The following is a 15,534-nucleotide window of genomic DNA, read 5'->3' on the forward strand; positions in this document are numbered from 1 at the left end:
AGGCAAATGGTCAGTTAGTCGTTTGTTGTACGCATACTCATTATTCACCATAGGGGATGATATAGTGACTTTTCTTCTGACATCAGGGCTCTGAAGAGTCGGAAGAGTCTAGCCTCAACCTCTGTAGGGATTTCCCATGTGCCCTAATTTCCTATGTGTTTGGATTAGTGTCTGGCTCGTATAACCAAACAGTTAGCTATGATCGCTGAGCTGCGATCGTAGGACCAGTCAGCCGACCCTGACGAGGCCGTGCTACACCTCAAAAGTCCGCCGATTGGGACCGAACCTGGCCGCTGTGCGGTGCCGTGCGGGTGTGGTCCGCGGTCCCCGGCCACCTGTTGTTCCGCTGCCGGTATACCGGTGAGGCGGTCAGCGTGCGCGCGCCGGCCGGCCAGACGGCTCGGCGGCGCCGGCACCCCAGTGTGGGCCGGCGGCCGACGGTGTCAGGGGTCAGTGCGGGACGCCGACAGGAGCTCCGTGACGCCGCCGGACCAGGAGCCAGTTGAGGTTAGGTCGGCCGCTCACTTCTCAGTTCCCACCCTTGGTCACATAGTTGACCTGCCATTAAAACTAACTGCATATAGTTTTTCTTATAAAAAAGCTAATGGGAAACTGATTTCTGTTTTTTTTTTTTGGGGGGGGGGGGGGGCGGGGGTCAAAATGTAAATGCCATTTGTGCCAATGTCCAATACTATGATTTCTAACATATAGTTATGCTAGTATTAAAGTCACAAACAGTATAAGCCCTAAAGAATAAAGATACAAACATAATCCATTGTGCAAGAGCGATCACATCGGAGCAGGGGTAGTGTTTTCAATGTCGACATCTTATTTTCTCGACTCATTGTAATGTTTTTTCCCTCTGCTGAATGGCAGGGCCTTGCTTTTCATCATTATTGTTTTCTTCGGCGAGTTTGTCGCATTGTCTTTCAGGAGCCGTTCAGAGAGTAGTGGGTTACCCACAGGAAAACTTAAATGTCATTTAGTATTGAACCATATTGGGTCGCCTAACTCATGAAGTAATGTTCCACGCTGAAGATAGCATTGACGACTCACAATATTGTCTCTCCGGACACATTTAAAGTTAACCGATGGCACACTGTCCCATAGAAGATATTTATATGACCAGACTTATGCACTGCTCGTTTCGGTCTGTCTGCCGCAGTCACGTTGATCATGTCCCTGTCCCGTCGCTGCCTTCCAACATATAACAGCTACTCGTGGGTTGGTTGTTCTCCAATCATCCCGATGTCTGCCTGATCCTCATTAACTCAGACTCAGCATATTAGTGAGGTGTCCTGGCAACGATCGTGTCTGGTAGTTACGGTGTAGTTCCTACTTCAGGCTCATTTCATGCATGATGGGATACTGTCCTGCCTTGAGCTGTTCGGCGCTAATTGATATAAGTTTATTAAACTTGGGGCTCTTTAAGTCCAATTGCTAAAGCTCAGACACATTCATCAGTTTACGTCGCTGACTCGCTCAATCAGCCATAATTGATCATTAAAACTCGTTCCTTTCGGTGCGAAACAGAGGAAGCATATGGCTGTGGTAGTGCAGCCCACCGCTAAAGTAATGTGCGGTTTTACCAATCTCAACGGATGGCTTTGACTGACGATTTTTTAATGCGGAGTGATCGAAAAGAAGACGCCAGAAGATAAAGTTGCAGCTGCAAGGGTGACGATACATGTAAGCTAAATTCAGTGTTTCATTTGAGTCTGGCTAATCGTTCCTAAGCTTTAGAAGCAGAACATACCCATGACTGAAACCGCACATTACTTCTGCTGTGGACTGTACCTGTCCTTGTGTGAAATTTGTGGGTATGTTAAATTCAGAACGTTCTCAGAACTAGAAGTGTATTTTAGTGTATTTGTGTCGTACATTTTCGACATCGAGGAGCGGCGACACGGCTGTAAATGGTCTCGGTACTGTTTTTCCGCCACTGTCTGCCGATCTCCGATGCACCCCGCGGGAGGTGCGCCACGGTACGGGCGTGCCGCGCCACAAATTGGCCCAAATAATTCAGCGCCCGCTGCCGGTGCCGATGAGCTACTGCGGCGCCCTTCTGTGCCGGGTGTGCCGGGCGGGCACAGGGGTCAGGGAGAGACACGGCGCCGACCGAACGCCGGGAGCCAATACATGACACTCCGCCGTGACCTCCTTGTCATATCGGCGACCCACGGTGGGTCCTTATGGCGTTTGTGTCGTCAGCCGTATATGCCGCCCATTAGGAGCTCAGCATACCGTCCGCATATCGTCCGCAGATCGAGCTCAGCATATCGACGTGGCTACGCCCAAGATTACTTGTATGATAGCTACGCCAGTTTTCACTCTCTTGCCTTTCCATGCAATTTTTGATGTGCATCGAGGCCTTCGAGCAGCAGTGTCATTCAGTGCTTAACCACACGTAATATTTCCCCTCTGGCCATGCGCCCCTCTGTTCCTTCTGCGGTCTGCCGTCACTAGAGCGAGCTAGTTTGGTCGTCTCTGTGGGGATAATTTCATCCGGCACTGCGGCGGAGCTTGTAGTAGAATCGCATTATTCCAAGTTAGCGGTCGCCGGTGATTACCGCCTGGAACTCAGCACGTATATGTACGGAAACGTGCTTCGTACGTACGGATCGCCGCTGATTGCAGCAGTGATCAATCAGCGATGTTGGTGTCATGTTATGCTACTCACAGCTCACATTATTGGCTAGGTAGAACTGTCTTTCACTTTATATCACCAAATGATATGTTACTATTTGTATGTTACCTCGGAATTTTCCCAAGGCTCACCTGAGGCTAGGTCGGTCACGTAGCGTTTCTACATATATCGTGATCTTATGTTACTTGACAAATTGATCAATCACTAACCCATCGTGGTAACACTTCAATTGAGCCCAATATTTTGGTACCATCCCCCGTAAGTTGGTTGCGTTTTTCATAGTTACTGACCTACTCGACCATTAGCACCATCCAGCTGCGTTCTGTCACCCCTACCAGCTGCAGTATTGCTCTCGCCCGGCATACCAGTGTCCACTGCCGGTATAAACCCTCCCTCGACCGGTGTTTTCACCAGGCCAGTCCCGCCATATCGTTCCGCATCGCGCTGCCGAAAGGTCAGCGTCGCCACCCGTTCATCGCACCGGCCGGGCCGTGTCGACCCTTCCTGTTGGCGGCTCACTCGCCGGAGAATCAGCTGTTTGGCCGAGCTGGGCCGGCGTGGTGTAAACCTGCGCTTCAGCGGCAGCCCCGGCAGATCAGTCGCCACCAAACCCGGAAGGGGGCGGGGTGTGACCATAAGCTGGCCAGCAGGGCACCGGAAGGGCTGGGTGAGTAGTTATGATGGTGAATCTGAATTCTTGGTCAAAGGTATGTAAAAGTTTTGCGGGATAAAATGTTAAAACGTGAACGTGTGATGTTCATATAAAATTATCTGTCGAGCTGCATCGTTTCTCTGTTATCACTGTTCACTCAGGGCATTGTTACCTGTCATGACGCATCTCACCAGTTGTGTTCATAGTATCACCTCACAATCTCCCGTGGCGATGTTGTTGAACGTTGCATCAGTCGTATCTCGTTTAACGGCAGGCGCACTTCGAAGACAGGTGGCTATTTTCACTCGGCGGTGGCTATTTTCACTCGGCGCGCGGCTATTTCCACCCATTGTTTTGGCCGAGTTCTGACAGTGTTTGCGGAGCAGAATGTCAGACGGCCGCCGGCGGTGCGATGACGCCCCGCTCGCTGCCGGCGTTAGTCACAGCACATCGTGGACGCGGCGGAGCGCTATTCCTAACAAGCGTCGCTTCACAGGTCGACGTTTATCGGTGCGAGAAGTGGCCCATTTCGCAGATGGCTCGCGCGCCGGCCGGGCCGCGTATCGCTCGTTGCCAGGGGCTGGATTGTAGGGGTGACGGAGCACGCGCTGACGCAGGGGTGGTCCCTGGGGCGGGGATCTGGGTCGGGGTCGGGGGAGGGCCCCCGGTGGGATGCGGGCTGGGTCGGCCGGTACCGTGCTGTTTGTGACGCGCTGTGCTGACGCAAAGCCCTGGTGCGATGTTGGCCTTGCACCAGTCTCTGATCGGGCACCTCACGGCGGGCTCGCCGCTGAGCCGGACCGGATCGGACCCGCCCTGCAGCCGAGCCCCGGGGGCTGTCCCCTGCCGGCCGGGGCGATGGTAAACTTGGCCGTCACCGGCCGCTCCCAACCAAACACATCCCCTCCTCTGACGGTGCTCCGGCTGCCCGGAGCCGGCGAGCCGCGGGCGATACACGCTCTCGTCCCGCCCTGCCGTCGGCGCAGCGGTCCTACCGGTGGTCTGGTTGGAGCGCTATTCAGAGTGACCAGACGAGCAGTGTCTCACCACAGAATGGACGCCCGAGCGGCGCTCTGCGGCCGTCGATCCCTGGCGATGATCGCTGGCTATCGCCCGGCCCGCCGAGACGCGAGTCTCAGGGACGACGACCGAGCTGGTGCGTCACTGCCTCAACGGTCCTTCATCGCCCGGGACAGTCTATTCGTGAATCCGACATCAGCTGTCGGTCAAACCATTCGTGGGCCGGGCGCCACTCGAGGCCGGGCTCATCAGCCGGGCTGCGCGCGGCTGAACTCCAATTTCGGCGCTGTTTGCACCCACTCCAGGCGCGTCATCGTGCCGGCCGGCGATTGCGGCTGCCGGCAGTCGGCCGACTTTCATGTGAGATTGACTGCGGGGTGCGCCGGACTCGCCGGCTGGACGGCGGCTCTGCCGAACAGTAGCAGGGGTGATGCGTCCTTGTTGTCCAATATGGCGGCGTTATTTTGTGTACCTACTACCTATTGGTCAGGCAGCAAGGTTATGTTGATATCAATGTAATATGAAACTGAATGAGGTTTCACTACGGAGTGATTCCATGCCACGGGGTATGATGTCTGGGTGATGTCACCAGTCTGCAATACTATAAATGCACTTTCATAATGTTATGCCAGGCTGTTTGTATTGCCGGTCAACCACCGTGTAATAGCTTCAGATATTTCAGTTGCGTGACCTGGGCGCTACCGCTGCAGTCTGTTATTTTTAGTTTTTAAATTGTTGCCTCACCAGTGTAAAGGTCACTAACGCCAATTGCAATCACAAAGTGACTGTCATTCCCCACATCAACGATATTTTACATCGTGTGGCCGTACTTTCTGAAGCTGGAGTCAATTTATACAACTTAGTTACTACATAGGTCTTGTCAGCAGGTATGCACAGTGAGGTGAATGAGAAGCTAATGCCGCATGGTTAATTTTGTAGTGTGCGTGTAAAAACGTATGTGTACAACTATTTCACCGATCGTGCAATTGAAAGTAGCATTGGTGAGGGTCCAGCGCCATTGGTCCAGCGCTGTTTGGACCCCTTAGGATTCGTTCGAATTTCTCGGCAGTTTGCAGGAGTCCCGTAGTGCTTTTCGATTGGGGCCTGCAGTTACCTAAGCGGCCTTGATGCAGGTCACTCGGGGGTCAACTTACATGCCGTGCGAGTATCGAACGTATGCGGGTGCTGTGAGTGGGACTAATTTACTCTTTTTGTGGAGAGCGCCTGCTTGGAAAGGTCATACGACCTCTCATATGTTTGCATTATCGTTACATTTTCATAAAAACTGACTTGTTCGAAAATAGTTCTTAGTTGGTAAGTAAGGTCCGATTACTTACGTAAGCGAAAAAAAAACTCATGATCGTATTTTAGTCTCCCTTCGTTTACAACCGTCAGGAAATTTGGATAATTGGAAATGATCTTTTTCCTTGGGAATTATGAAGCATGGTGAAAGATGGCCGCAAGTAATAAGAGTGAATTTACGGAAATAATTAGTACTGGGATCGTTGTTGCATCTTTAGTCGGACGATGCTCTCAGGTTTGTTTAGCGAAACTAACTCAAGCATTGCCTTTTATCCGCCATTCGATCCTGACTGTAAGCACATCCATACAGACATACCTACAAACACGTCCGTTCCTAGTAAGCTGATTGCCCGTTGCCAAGGAAAGGCAGAAGAGACCTTTACCGGAACCGCTGCGCCTGGGGCACCCGGATTCTGTTTGAAACGCATTAGAGCTGGATTAAATTGCTATCTACTGTTGCCGATACATTGCGTAAAGTAACTATTATAATACATTCATCAGTATTTTATGGGTACATAATACCGCTGGCGAGCCGCATCAAAATCCCAACAAACAATATCAGTATCGAAAAAGAATGACTGAAAGCTCTGACCAACAGAACCTGCTGTAGTATTATTCCATGTAGCTTTATGACCGTGTATTTATTGGCCCGGTGTGTTCGCAGGGAGCGCAGTAGTCGCCGTGGAGACGTAAGCCGGGGTAATAATGATGTTGGTGTCGGGGGTGGTTTGGCCATTTAACGCCCGGCCTACTGTGTCGTCCAATTATACATCTGCGGGCGCGCTGGGCAAATTGGATGGCCCTGCAGTCGGTACAAACAGTGTCGCTCCAGAGCCCGTTAGGTCCAATGCCCAATTTAGAGTTGAACTGCTCGATTCCGAAGTGAACTCAATTCAGTGGCGGATTGTTTAATTATGAGGTGGTCCGGCCTGCTGAGACTACTCCTCCCAGAGTTGTGTGGATACAGTAGAATGGATCCATTGGCGCTGGTTTGAATACCGTTCGATGATGGGTAACATCAGATGTGTGACATCACTCACAGCTGATCATGATGTGTCCGCCGTCACTGATAGAATTGATGTCGGTGATGTGGCTGACGCGCTGGATCATAGACTTTGGTATACAGAGGTCAATGGCTGGATCAATTTCACCTGACCTTATCGTACTGCGGGTACTGAACGGAGACTTCCCACACGCCCTGCAAACGATGAAACTCATGCAACCGAGTTCACTGTAAAGACAGCTGTCACCGTGAGGACAGGCGGCCACTGTGCCCCACTAGTTACAAATTAGCACCCTCTAAGGGCTTTTATTTACATCAACCTTTTTCCATGGGTATTTGTGTGGCTGGCCAATGGCCATGTGCGTCTTTCTAATGCGTTTTGCCGATGTTTCTGAAACAAAAAAGTTCAGCCAAGCTTGGCCTGCTGAGAAAACAGTATGAATAATTAGATTAGACTGGTTTTGAGCACTGAAGACCACTGAAGTGAGAAGATCCAGAGGTACTGGCGGTTTCTGTATGGCTTCTGGCAGTAAAATTGCGCCCAAACACGAAACTTGCGCAAATACGAATAGGAATTGCACCCGACGATGCACTCATGCCCACTCGCGTGTGTTTAGTTTTATTCCAAGTCCAACAGGCGTTGCTTGCTAAGACAACCTTCAATGACAGTCGCTGGCAACGTTCGGGAAGTTATACATTCGCCACTAGATGGCACTGAATGTGAACGCCTGCAGTGATACTGTGCCGCATAGCTTACGGTGAGGCGCCGCGCCGCTCCTCCCATAGTTACTCCTGCGCTCAATAGGTGGCTCTGGTGTCAAACGGTGGATAACATGCTAAACTACATCGCACAGCTGGGTCGTCTTGACTGTTGTTTTCATGTCTTGATGCCAGCGCAATGAAAGCTTGAATTAGTACCTACCATCAGGGGGATGTCGTCCCGGTTCTCCCCATGTATTATTCGCCAATCAGCTTAACACTACCAGTGACGTCACTGGTGGATCGCCAATCGGGGCCGTCCGGCCGGCCGGGCCCGTGGAAGGCCAAACGCAGACGTTTTCAGAAAAACGTAAGCCGTATAGATACAGTCGTGGATGGAGTTTTGCTGTAATTCGGCTCTCCAAGAGTGCGTCAGGGTACCACCAGGACCCGGATAAAGTTCATAGTGAACCGGCATCTGATAAAACCTGCTCACGGCTTAGCAGCCGACTTCGACAAAAGCTTGCCGGTCATCAATCCACCTGCATCTCCTCATCTGCTTACTGCCTATATCGACCAGTTACTGCAGCCGTTTTAGAGCGGCTCACGGCCGATAACACGCCGGGCGTGCGCTAGCCGCCGATGCAAAGCGCTAACCATTAGGTGCGCGTGGCCGACTGCCGCCCCGATGGCGCTGGCCCCCGGCACCGACACCGGCGCGGCGCCGCTGACCCATGGGGGGGGGGGGCTGCTAATGAGTTGAGCCGGAATTGGGATAGAAGCCGGTATGGGATTGGGATAGCAACTCAGCTAGACTAAGGGATTGTGTTGTGCCTTCGGTAGGCCCCCAAAATCACCGGTGCCGTGCCCTCAGGGCCGCCGGTTATGAAGCCTTTGGAGGCACTGGTGTGGGCACTCACAGGTAGGTACCGGTGTGAGGCCCTCAGAGGCATTGGTGCGGGGCCCCCGAGGTGCCGCTGTAGGCCCTCTGAGGTGCTAGTGTGTGGCCCTCAGAGGGGCCGGTGAGGGTCCTCACAGTTGCCATTGTGGGCCCTCAGAGACACTGCAGTGTGGGGTCATCACAGTCGGGTGGGGTACCCTTAGAGCTGCTGGCTCGAACCCTTTATAAGCCGACAGGGGCTCTCAGAGACCGACAAGGGGCCCTCAAGAGGTCTGCGGTGTCTTAAGGAGCCCTGTGGAGTCCTTAGAGACCAGCAAGGTACTCTCAGACGCCGGTGGGGGCCCTCAGAGTCGTCGGTGTGGGGCCCTCAAAAGTCACTGGTGAGTGGCCACTGGCCGTCCGATGCGAAGGTCCCGTCTGAGGCCGTCAGAGGCTCCGGCGTTCAGCCCTCAGAGCCGCCGATAAATATATGGCCAAGAAGCACTGGTTTGGGCCTTTGGGACTTCATTCAGGGGTGCCGGTTGAACTCAGAGGTGGCAGTGTGGGGCCCTCAGCTGGGCACCGGTTTGGGGCTTTCACAGCCGCCGGTGAGGGCCATCGCAGGCGCCGTTGTGGGGGCCTTCAACCATTGGTTTAGGGGGTCATCACAGGCGTGTGTGGAGCCCTTAGAGCTGCTGGTCCCTGATAGGCCGGTAAGGGCCCTCAGAGGTCGCCAATGGGCCCTGAGAGGCCGGCAAGGGGCCCTCAAATGCCGACAAGGGACAATAAAAAGCCAGTGTGTGACTCTTATGGAGAGAAGTGTGGCTATTCGGAGAACATGAGGTGTTCTTTCGAGCCCTGTGGGGCCATTCTGAGTCGAAAATGCCAGCGTGGACCCTCAGCCGCCAATTGGCGTCGCAGGGCCCCTCGGGCCCGAGAGGCCCCCTATCCGATGGGGGCACGTGCCCCCTGCCTCCCCCCCCTCTGGGTGCAGATAGAGAATGCAATCGGCGGTGCGGGACACAACAATTGTAATCGTTCCTTCTCCCGTCGCGAGGTCGCCCATCCGACCCATATCCCAAGATTGTCAACCCTGGGGCTCGGGTCGGCAATGTATCGGCAAGGAAATCAGCTTTAGGTGGGTAAAAAGTTATTAAGAGTCATTAGTTGTCGTTACGTTTAGTAATAACAACGATAAAGTGCCAAATGTACCCGACACACGGCTTGGAGCCGGGCGCCGCGCGGTCTCCACCAGTGACGTCACGCTAATGCTTAGCGACCGGTCCATTGGAAATTGCGGGATGATTCTACCTCTCTTATACGGCCTTGCCTACCATAATGCATTACGAACAGGGAGCGACTACACCTTGTGGCATGCTTATTCAAAAAGATGACAACTACCGTCGACAACCTCGAGTTCTGGGCTAACTAACTATTTAGGACCTTCCTTTCCTGATGGGTCACGTTATGTCACAGTGTGCTGTGCTTACAGCAGTGTCTGCCTGACCGTACATTGATCTGACTGGTCTTAGTAGCGACGGATTTCGGCGGCCGGCGGCGCCCACTGAGTCCGCATGCCCCGCAGTGCGGTCAGTTAGCCCGTCTTCCCCGCAGTGTGGCCACCGATGGGCAGCTGCCGCCGCCGGCCGGCCGCCGCCGCTCCGTCCCGGCGGTAGAGCGCTCCGCAGCGCCCCGCTGAGCTCCGCCGCCCGTCTGAGGAGCCCGCCATGCAGGAGCGGTGGCGGAGCGGCGCGGCCGTACCGTTGTCGCTGCCGGCGCCCACCGGCGGGCCGCCGCCGCAGCTGCTGCTCAGTCCGCGCTCCAAGCAGCCGCCCGAGCTGCCGCCGCCCTCGCCGCCGACACCGCCCAAACTGCGCACACCGCCGCCGCTGTCAGTCAACGGAGCCCGCCGCAGCCCCTGGAAACGCGTCAAACTGCTGTGCCACGTGCTGCTCTGGAAGTCTGTGACATCCACAGCGGCGCGCGACAGCAGCAACGCGCTGGTAGGCCGCCGGGCCGGCGAGCTCCGGACTACTGCTGCGCCCCGCGACTGTAGCATGCCGTCTGTTTGGTGTCATTCCGCTCGCTGCTGACTGGCTGTGTGTCCCTGCACCCGAGCTGGACACGAGGCCGCCCGCTGCCGCCTGCGGTCGCTGTGTAGACCCCCGACCCGCCTTGGCCGCTGGCTGGAGGCCTCGTCCGGCGCACGCACTCACCCGACTGATCAGCGCCTCAAGGACGGCGCTGGCCCGCCTGAATGACCGACTCGCGTGCCGCGCGCTGCCGCTCTGCTAGACAGACGCGTGCTCTCGTGTGTCCGCTGCCACTCTCCTGACGCCCGCTCCCGCGCGTGTCCGCTGCCTGCGTCCGCCTAGCGACCGCTGTTGCTCGGATCTCGTTTGTTTTCCGCCAGCCGTTGTATGTTTGCCGTTGCTCGAAGCCTTTGGTATGCGCTCCCATGCACGTCTCGTCCTGGCTGGATGTAAGCTCTGGTCTGAATGAGTGCGTGCCGAATGGATAATTGTTGTGTGTTCGTAGGTGCTTTTCTTTTCTTTTTTTAATTTAGTTTATTTTGTTTTATTTTATTGTAGTTTAATTTATTTCAATTTTTGTGTGTTTGGCTATCGTGTGCTCAATTAGAGAGGCTGCTTGACAGGTTTTCAAGTGCTTTTCGTAGAAGGCAATGTTTTAAGCTGCTTTATTTTGACCTGACCCTTTCCTGGATATTGAATGATTTAAAAAATGCTCTAAAAATTTTATGAATGCGTTTCCGTCTAGAAAAACATCAAACATGAAATTTACTTTGTTGATATAACCTATTATCAACTAGCAAAACAAGCTGCAACGCCCATGGCGTATGACAGTATCCTGCATGCCCGTTCTCGCCGTGGGTCTGGCCTTGCTAGAATCATTGAAACTACTCAGCTCAGTTTCCGTGACTTGTGACGACGTATTTGATAACACGTTTCCTTTATTTATCCTCAAACATTTACATTTTGAAATAACAGTATGGTCTAACAGTATTAACAGTATAATTATTCCACGTTTTCAGGAATCTGCGAACATTTTCTACACCTATAAGCGCTATTTGTTCAGTTTCGCCGCCATACATATTGACAAAGGCCCACAGAACCGCTGCATTTCTGCTGTGTCTGTGTAGCTATACTGTTGCGTGCATGCTGGATGTTATTTGGATGTCCCTGCCGTCTTGCGTGTCCGGATAGAATTAACATTGTGGAACGAATCATTTATATGCTTTTGCCTCCTCAGTGCTTCACGGCAGTGCAGTTTTCAATACGGCCGCACCTTCAGCAGATATCCGCGTCTCTGTACCTGTGTTCTCTATGCTGGCAATCTGTTAATTAGTACGCCAGGCACATGTGGCCACTGCCCGCGTGTCTAGTCGCTGCGTGTTTCTCTAGTCGCTGACGGGTCCCCTGTCGACAGGTGGTCCACCGGCGCTACACCCGACTCAGTTCGTCGTGTCCGTCACTGAATCAGGAGTCGGACGAGGACCCCACGGACACACTGCCCTCCATACAGGTTACCGCACACGGTGAGTCAGAGCGCACCCCACTCCGTGACGCTCTACACGCGCTCTGCTGATGACATAGTACCCTGCGTGCGGAGTCGTACCGAAAAGGCCGCGGCCGGCTGAAGTCACACACACTCCAGTCGTGCTGCTGACTGCATGACGTGCCAGCGACCAGTGTGGATGTCACATATGACGTCATGTGTGTTTCGTGGATGTGACATGCTTAGAGTGGTGGGTGGTCGGATGGTTGTGTGGACTTCCTCTGTCCAGCGGGGTATTGTGGTGAGCGGGAATGGCGATTACTGCCGTCAGCGTCAGACTGACGTCGCTGACGTGTGAAGGTTGGGTCTGACAGTGATGGCAGGGAGGGACCGGTGGGTGTTTGGGCTGATGGCGGCTGTCGATGCTGAGCGGCTCAGAGCACATTGCGTTGACATCAACTGGTTGAGACGCGAAGGACTCAGCGGCGAAAAGTTCGTAATACCTGAGCCACGCTGGAAGTCACTGGCGGATCCAGAAAGGCAATCTTGGACGCTGCGGGGGGGCATATACCCCAAAAAATTCTCCAAATTCCCAAAAACTCATCGGGTTTCGGTTCCTTTCGCACTGCTGTGCAGTTTAAAACAAACTTTTCTTATTAAAAGTTGTTTAGTGTTCGTTTTATACTTAAAAAAAGCAAATTTTCGTCGATTTCGGGCGCTGCGGGGGGCATTTGCCCCAAATGCCCCCTCCCCACCCCTGGATCCTCCAGTGCTGGAAATGCATAGGCATGCATTCTCAGCCCCCATCGCATAAGAATCGCACCTAACTCATTTTCAGTACTGAAGGGGAACACAGCGACGGTTTTGATATTTCAGGGCATTTATTGTGAATGACAGCTTTCAATTGGGTTTGTCAGCCCTCCGGCAATCACGACGCTATTTCTGGTGCTGAAACATAAGTTGTCGACCTCTCATTTTGTTGCTATGATGGCCTTGCAACATAAGGCTCGTTACTTTAGCCTCTCGCATGAATAATGCTTCCGGACTGGAATGCTAGTAAAATGAGCCCTTTGAAGAAGCTTGCGTCGTCTGATGCTTGGCATTCCTACCTCAAAACTGCGACGGTATTCAGAAATGACCGAGCTTCCCAGATGCTGTTTCCGCCTTGTGTTGCTGCGTTTCATTCGGTTACCGTGGCGTCCATGTCATATCCCGTGAGTCATCGTCAGTCCTCACAGCCTCTCCTTTCCTCTCAGCGCTCCGTTGACTTTGTTCTGGAGATCTCCACCCGGTACCTGCACCACCCCAGTCGCCGGCGTTACCTGGAGTCTCCTCTCCCCCCTCTCTCTCTGCTCTCTGCCTCGGCTCCCTCTCGCCAACTCCAATCGGCCACTCTCAGTACTGTCTCGGCGGTGTCGGGATGCGGCCGGCCAAAGTTAGCGGCGCCGCGGCTCGATAGCGCGCCAGCCATGTGGGACATGTCCCGACCACATATTGGCTAATGAACTTTGGCCGGCCGGCCGGCCGGGCGCGCCGTGTCTCCGTGTGTGCCGCCGTTTGATCCGGGGGCTGCCTCTGACGGCCGCCCGCCGGCCGGACACGTCTCGAACTGAGCCCCGGCCGTGGCCGTAGGGTCACGTGAGAGAGCAGCGGTGGCGGCGGCGGCGGGCACATGTGCCGCATCGCCCTGCACCGCCGGTCAATAGGACGGCCCGGTCGGCGCCGCAGGAGAGCAGAGCAGGGGCCGGGCTGGAGCCCGTGACGCAGCCGGCCGGTCCTCCCCAACGCGGTCCTCCGCTGCTCCAACAGCGACGCGCCGTGTCATAACGGGCCGCAGTCAGATAGCAGGATGGAATTAAAATGACTGCGGACGGTTCTGGAAAACGGTGCAGGGGCGTTATTTGTGGCTGCTTGAGGCTGATGAGAAGACTCGCTCATTTAATTCGTTGTCGGTTCTCCCCAAGCGTTGATGGTATTTTTTTTTTTAATTTCAGCTTTAGAATCAAATACTCTAGCCACCCCTTTCTTACTCGTTCCCTGGATTCCCCTTACTCGCTCCCAAGTGGTGAGTGGTGTTTGAAAGGTAAAACAAAATTATTCATGAACTAAACATGTCATTGCAACATTTGTCTTATGTTGTATTCAATATCTGAGGCCTCTTGCACCAAACTACCTAGCTAGGTAAAACCGAAAAACCGGTTTCAGAATAAACTAATCTAACGGTGGTAAATTTGTTTGCAATAGCCCAATACATAATCCTACATGTGTTTGCTAAATTTTGCACGCAAATTCTTACATTGGAGACTTGGACTGGGTATACGATGCAAAATAATCCAAGCATTGGTGCAAGAGGATTTTGGTGCAAGAGGCCTCTGATGAAGATGGGATGAATATCAAATCCCTGATAATCTCTTGGTGGCGAGATGTATTCGATCGTATTAGCTGTCGCTGTCGCTCCGACACTATTGGCAGATGCCAGGACGGGCCATTAATGGGCCTGGATTACCTTACTTGGAATATCGGGCAGGCCAAGTTCCTGAGGTCGTTTACTGGCTTTTTCAATTGTATTGCCTGCGTTTTAAATCCTTGCCACTCATGTAACACTCACCACTACGAGAACGGCTACGTTTTGATGGGTAAATCCTTGCCACCGGAGCAAAGGTCATCTGCAGCCGTCTTTCGTTGCCAACAGAATTTCACCTGCCTTTTTGTTTGCTTCTTTTTGGACGTCTTTTTGCTTGATTACCAATGCATTCGTAGGAATTCTTTGATACTGACTGTACTGTTACTCGCATAAAGCTGCAAATGAATTCACCCAAAAGTCCGTGCGCAGGTTTCTTTTCATGATAGTTTTTTATATGCGCTACTCACTATTTGTCCATCACTGTTCAGTGTTAGGCGCATTGTGTTTGAGCGCATCCGAGCTGGGGACGTTTCGGTTCAGCTATTTTGACATTAGCTGAAGAAGCTGCATTGATGTTTGTTGCGTGAGTAACTGAGTCCATTCGTTTCAAGAGCACTTGTCCCGCGGCGTACTCGTATCCACTCTTACAGTCATCCCGCTACATTGGAAAAAGATGGTCTCTCCTCGCCCGAGAGTCGACTGCGAATAGATGCGGTCGGTACGAACTGAATGTGACGAGCTGTCCTGATTGCGGAGCCGCCTCTCGGAAGGCACAGGATGGCCGCGGCTCTTTGGGGCGGTTCTCTGAGCAGTCTGATCTCGGCAGTCTTTCAGCGACGTCCTCAGGGAACAGAAGGACCCTGCCGGTCGCCTCGGCTTGAGAAGTCGGTCGATTTCGCTCCTATTGTGGTCGCTCCGCTGCCGCAAAGGCTCAACAGAAAACCGCGAGAAGAAGAGGTATCAGTCGGCTTTCGCACGGGTTTTCACGTGTTCATTCTGCTGCTACTATTGGTATGAGGGCTCTGAGAGTCCGTTTTATTTCCTGCTCTAAAAACATGGAGCAAAAGAAAACAAAATGTTCGCTGGGTGCTGATGAATATTTGTTTCTTCTTCTGTGAGTAAAGCAGGTGTCGTTTGATTCAGCACCTCGCCATGATTTTCGAATTAACAATAGGTCCCGTTCATTTTCATCCTCGTTCATATTCAGTGTGCTGGTCGGTCAGCGCCTGTGTAAAATCTCTCACCCATATTCATATTCAGTCCCCCGGTCGGTTAGCATTGAAGAAGTTCTCCCACCCAGCAGCCAAGTCGGTCATTGCGTACCTTCCATGGCCGGCGGGCCCCGAACAGGCGCGGCGCAGGCAGTCCGCGGTACGGTGGCTGGCCCTGCCCGGCCACGCCGCTGCGCCGA

General features: G+C 53.3%; 1 protein-coding gene across 1 annotated transcript in view; it reads left to right on the forward strand.

Moving 5' to 3' along the window:
* The window catches only part of LOC122391400 (rho guanine nucleotide exchange factor 2-like), a 105,037-nt gene that overhangs the window by 25,601 nt on the left and 63,902 nt on the right, over positions 1-15,534 (forward strand). The window contains exon 5 of the mRNA XM_043385254.1: positions 11,651-11,759. Coding sequence (XP_043241189.1) covers positions 11,651-11,759 — 109 coding nt within the window. The remainder of the gene's footprint in view (positions 1-11,650; positions 11,760-15,534) is intronic.

Source organism: Amphibalanus amphitrite, unplaced genomic scaffold, assembly GCF_019059575.1.
Source record: "Amphibalanus amphitrite isolate SeventyFive unplaced genomic scaffold, NRLGWU_Aamphi_draft 000435F_arrow, whole genome shotgun sequence".
NCBI classification, from domain to species: domain Eukaryota; kingdom Metazoa; phylum Arthropoda; class Thecostraca; order Balanomorpha; family Balanidae; genus Amphibalanus; species Amphibalanus amphitrite.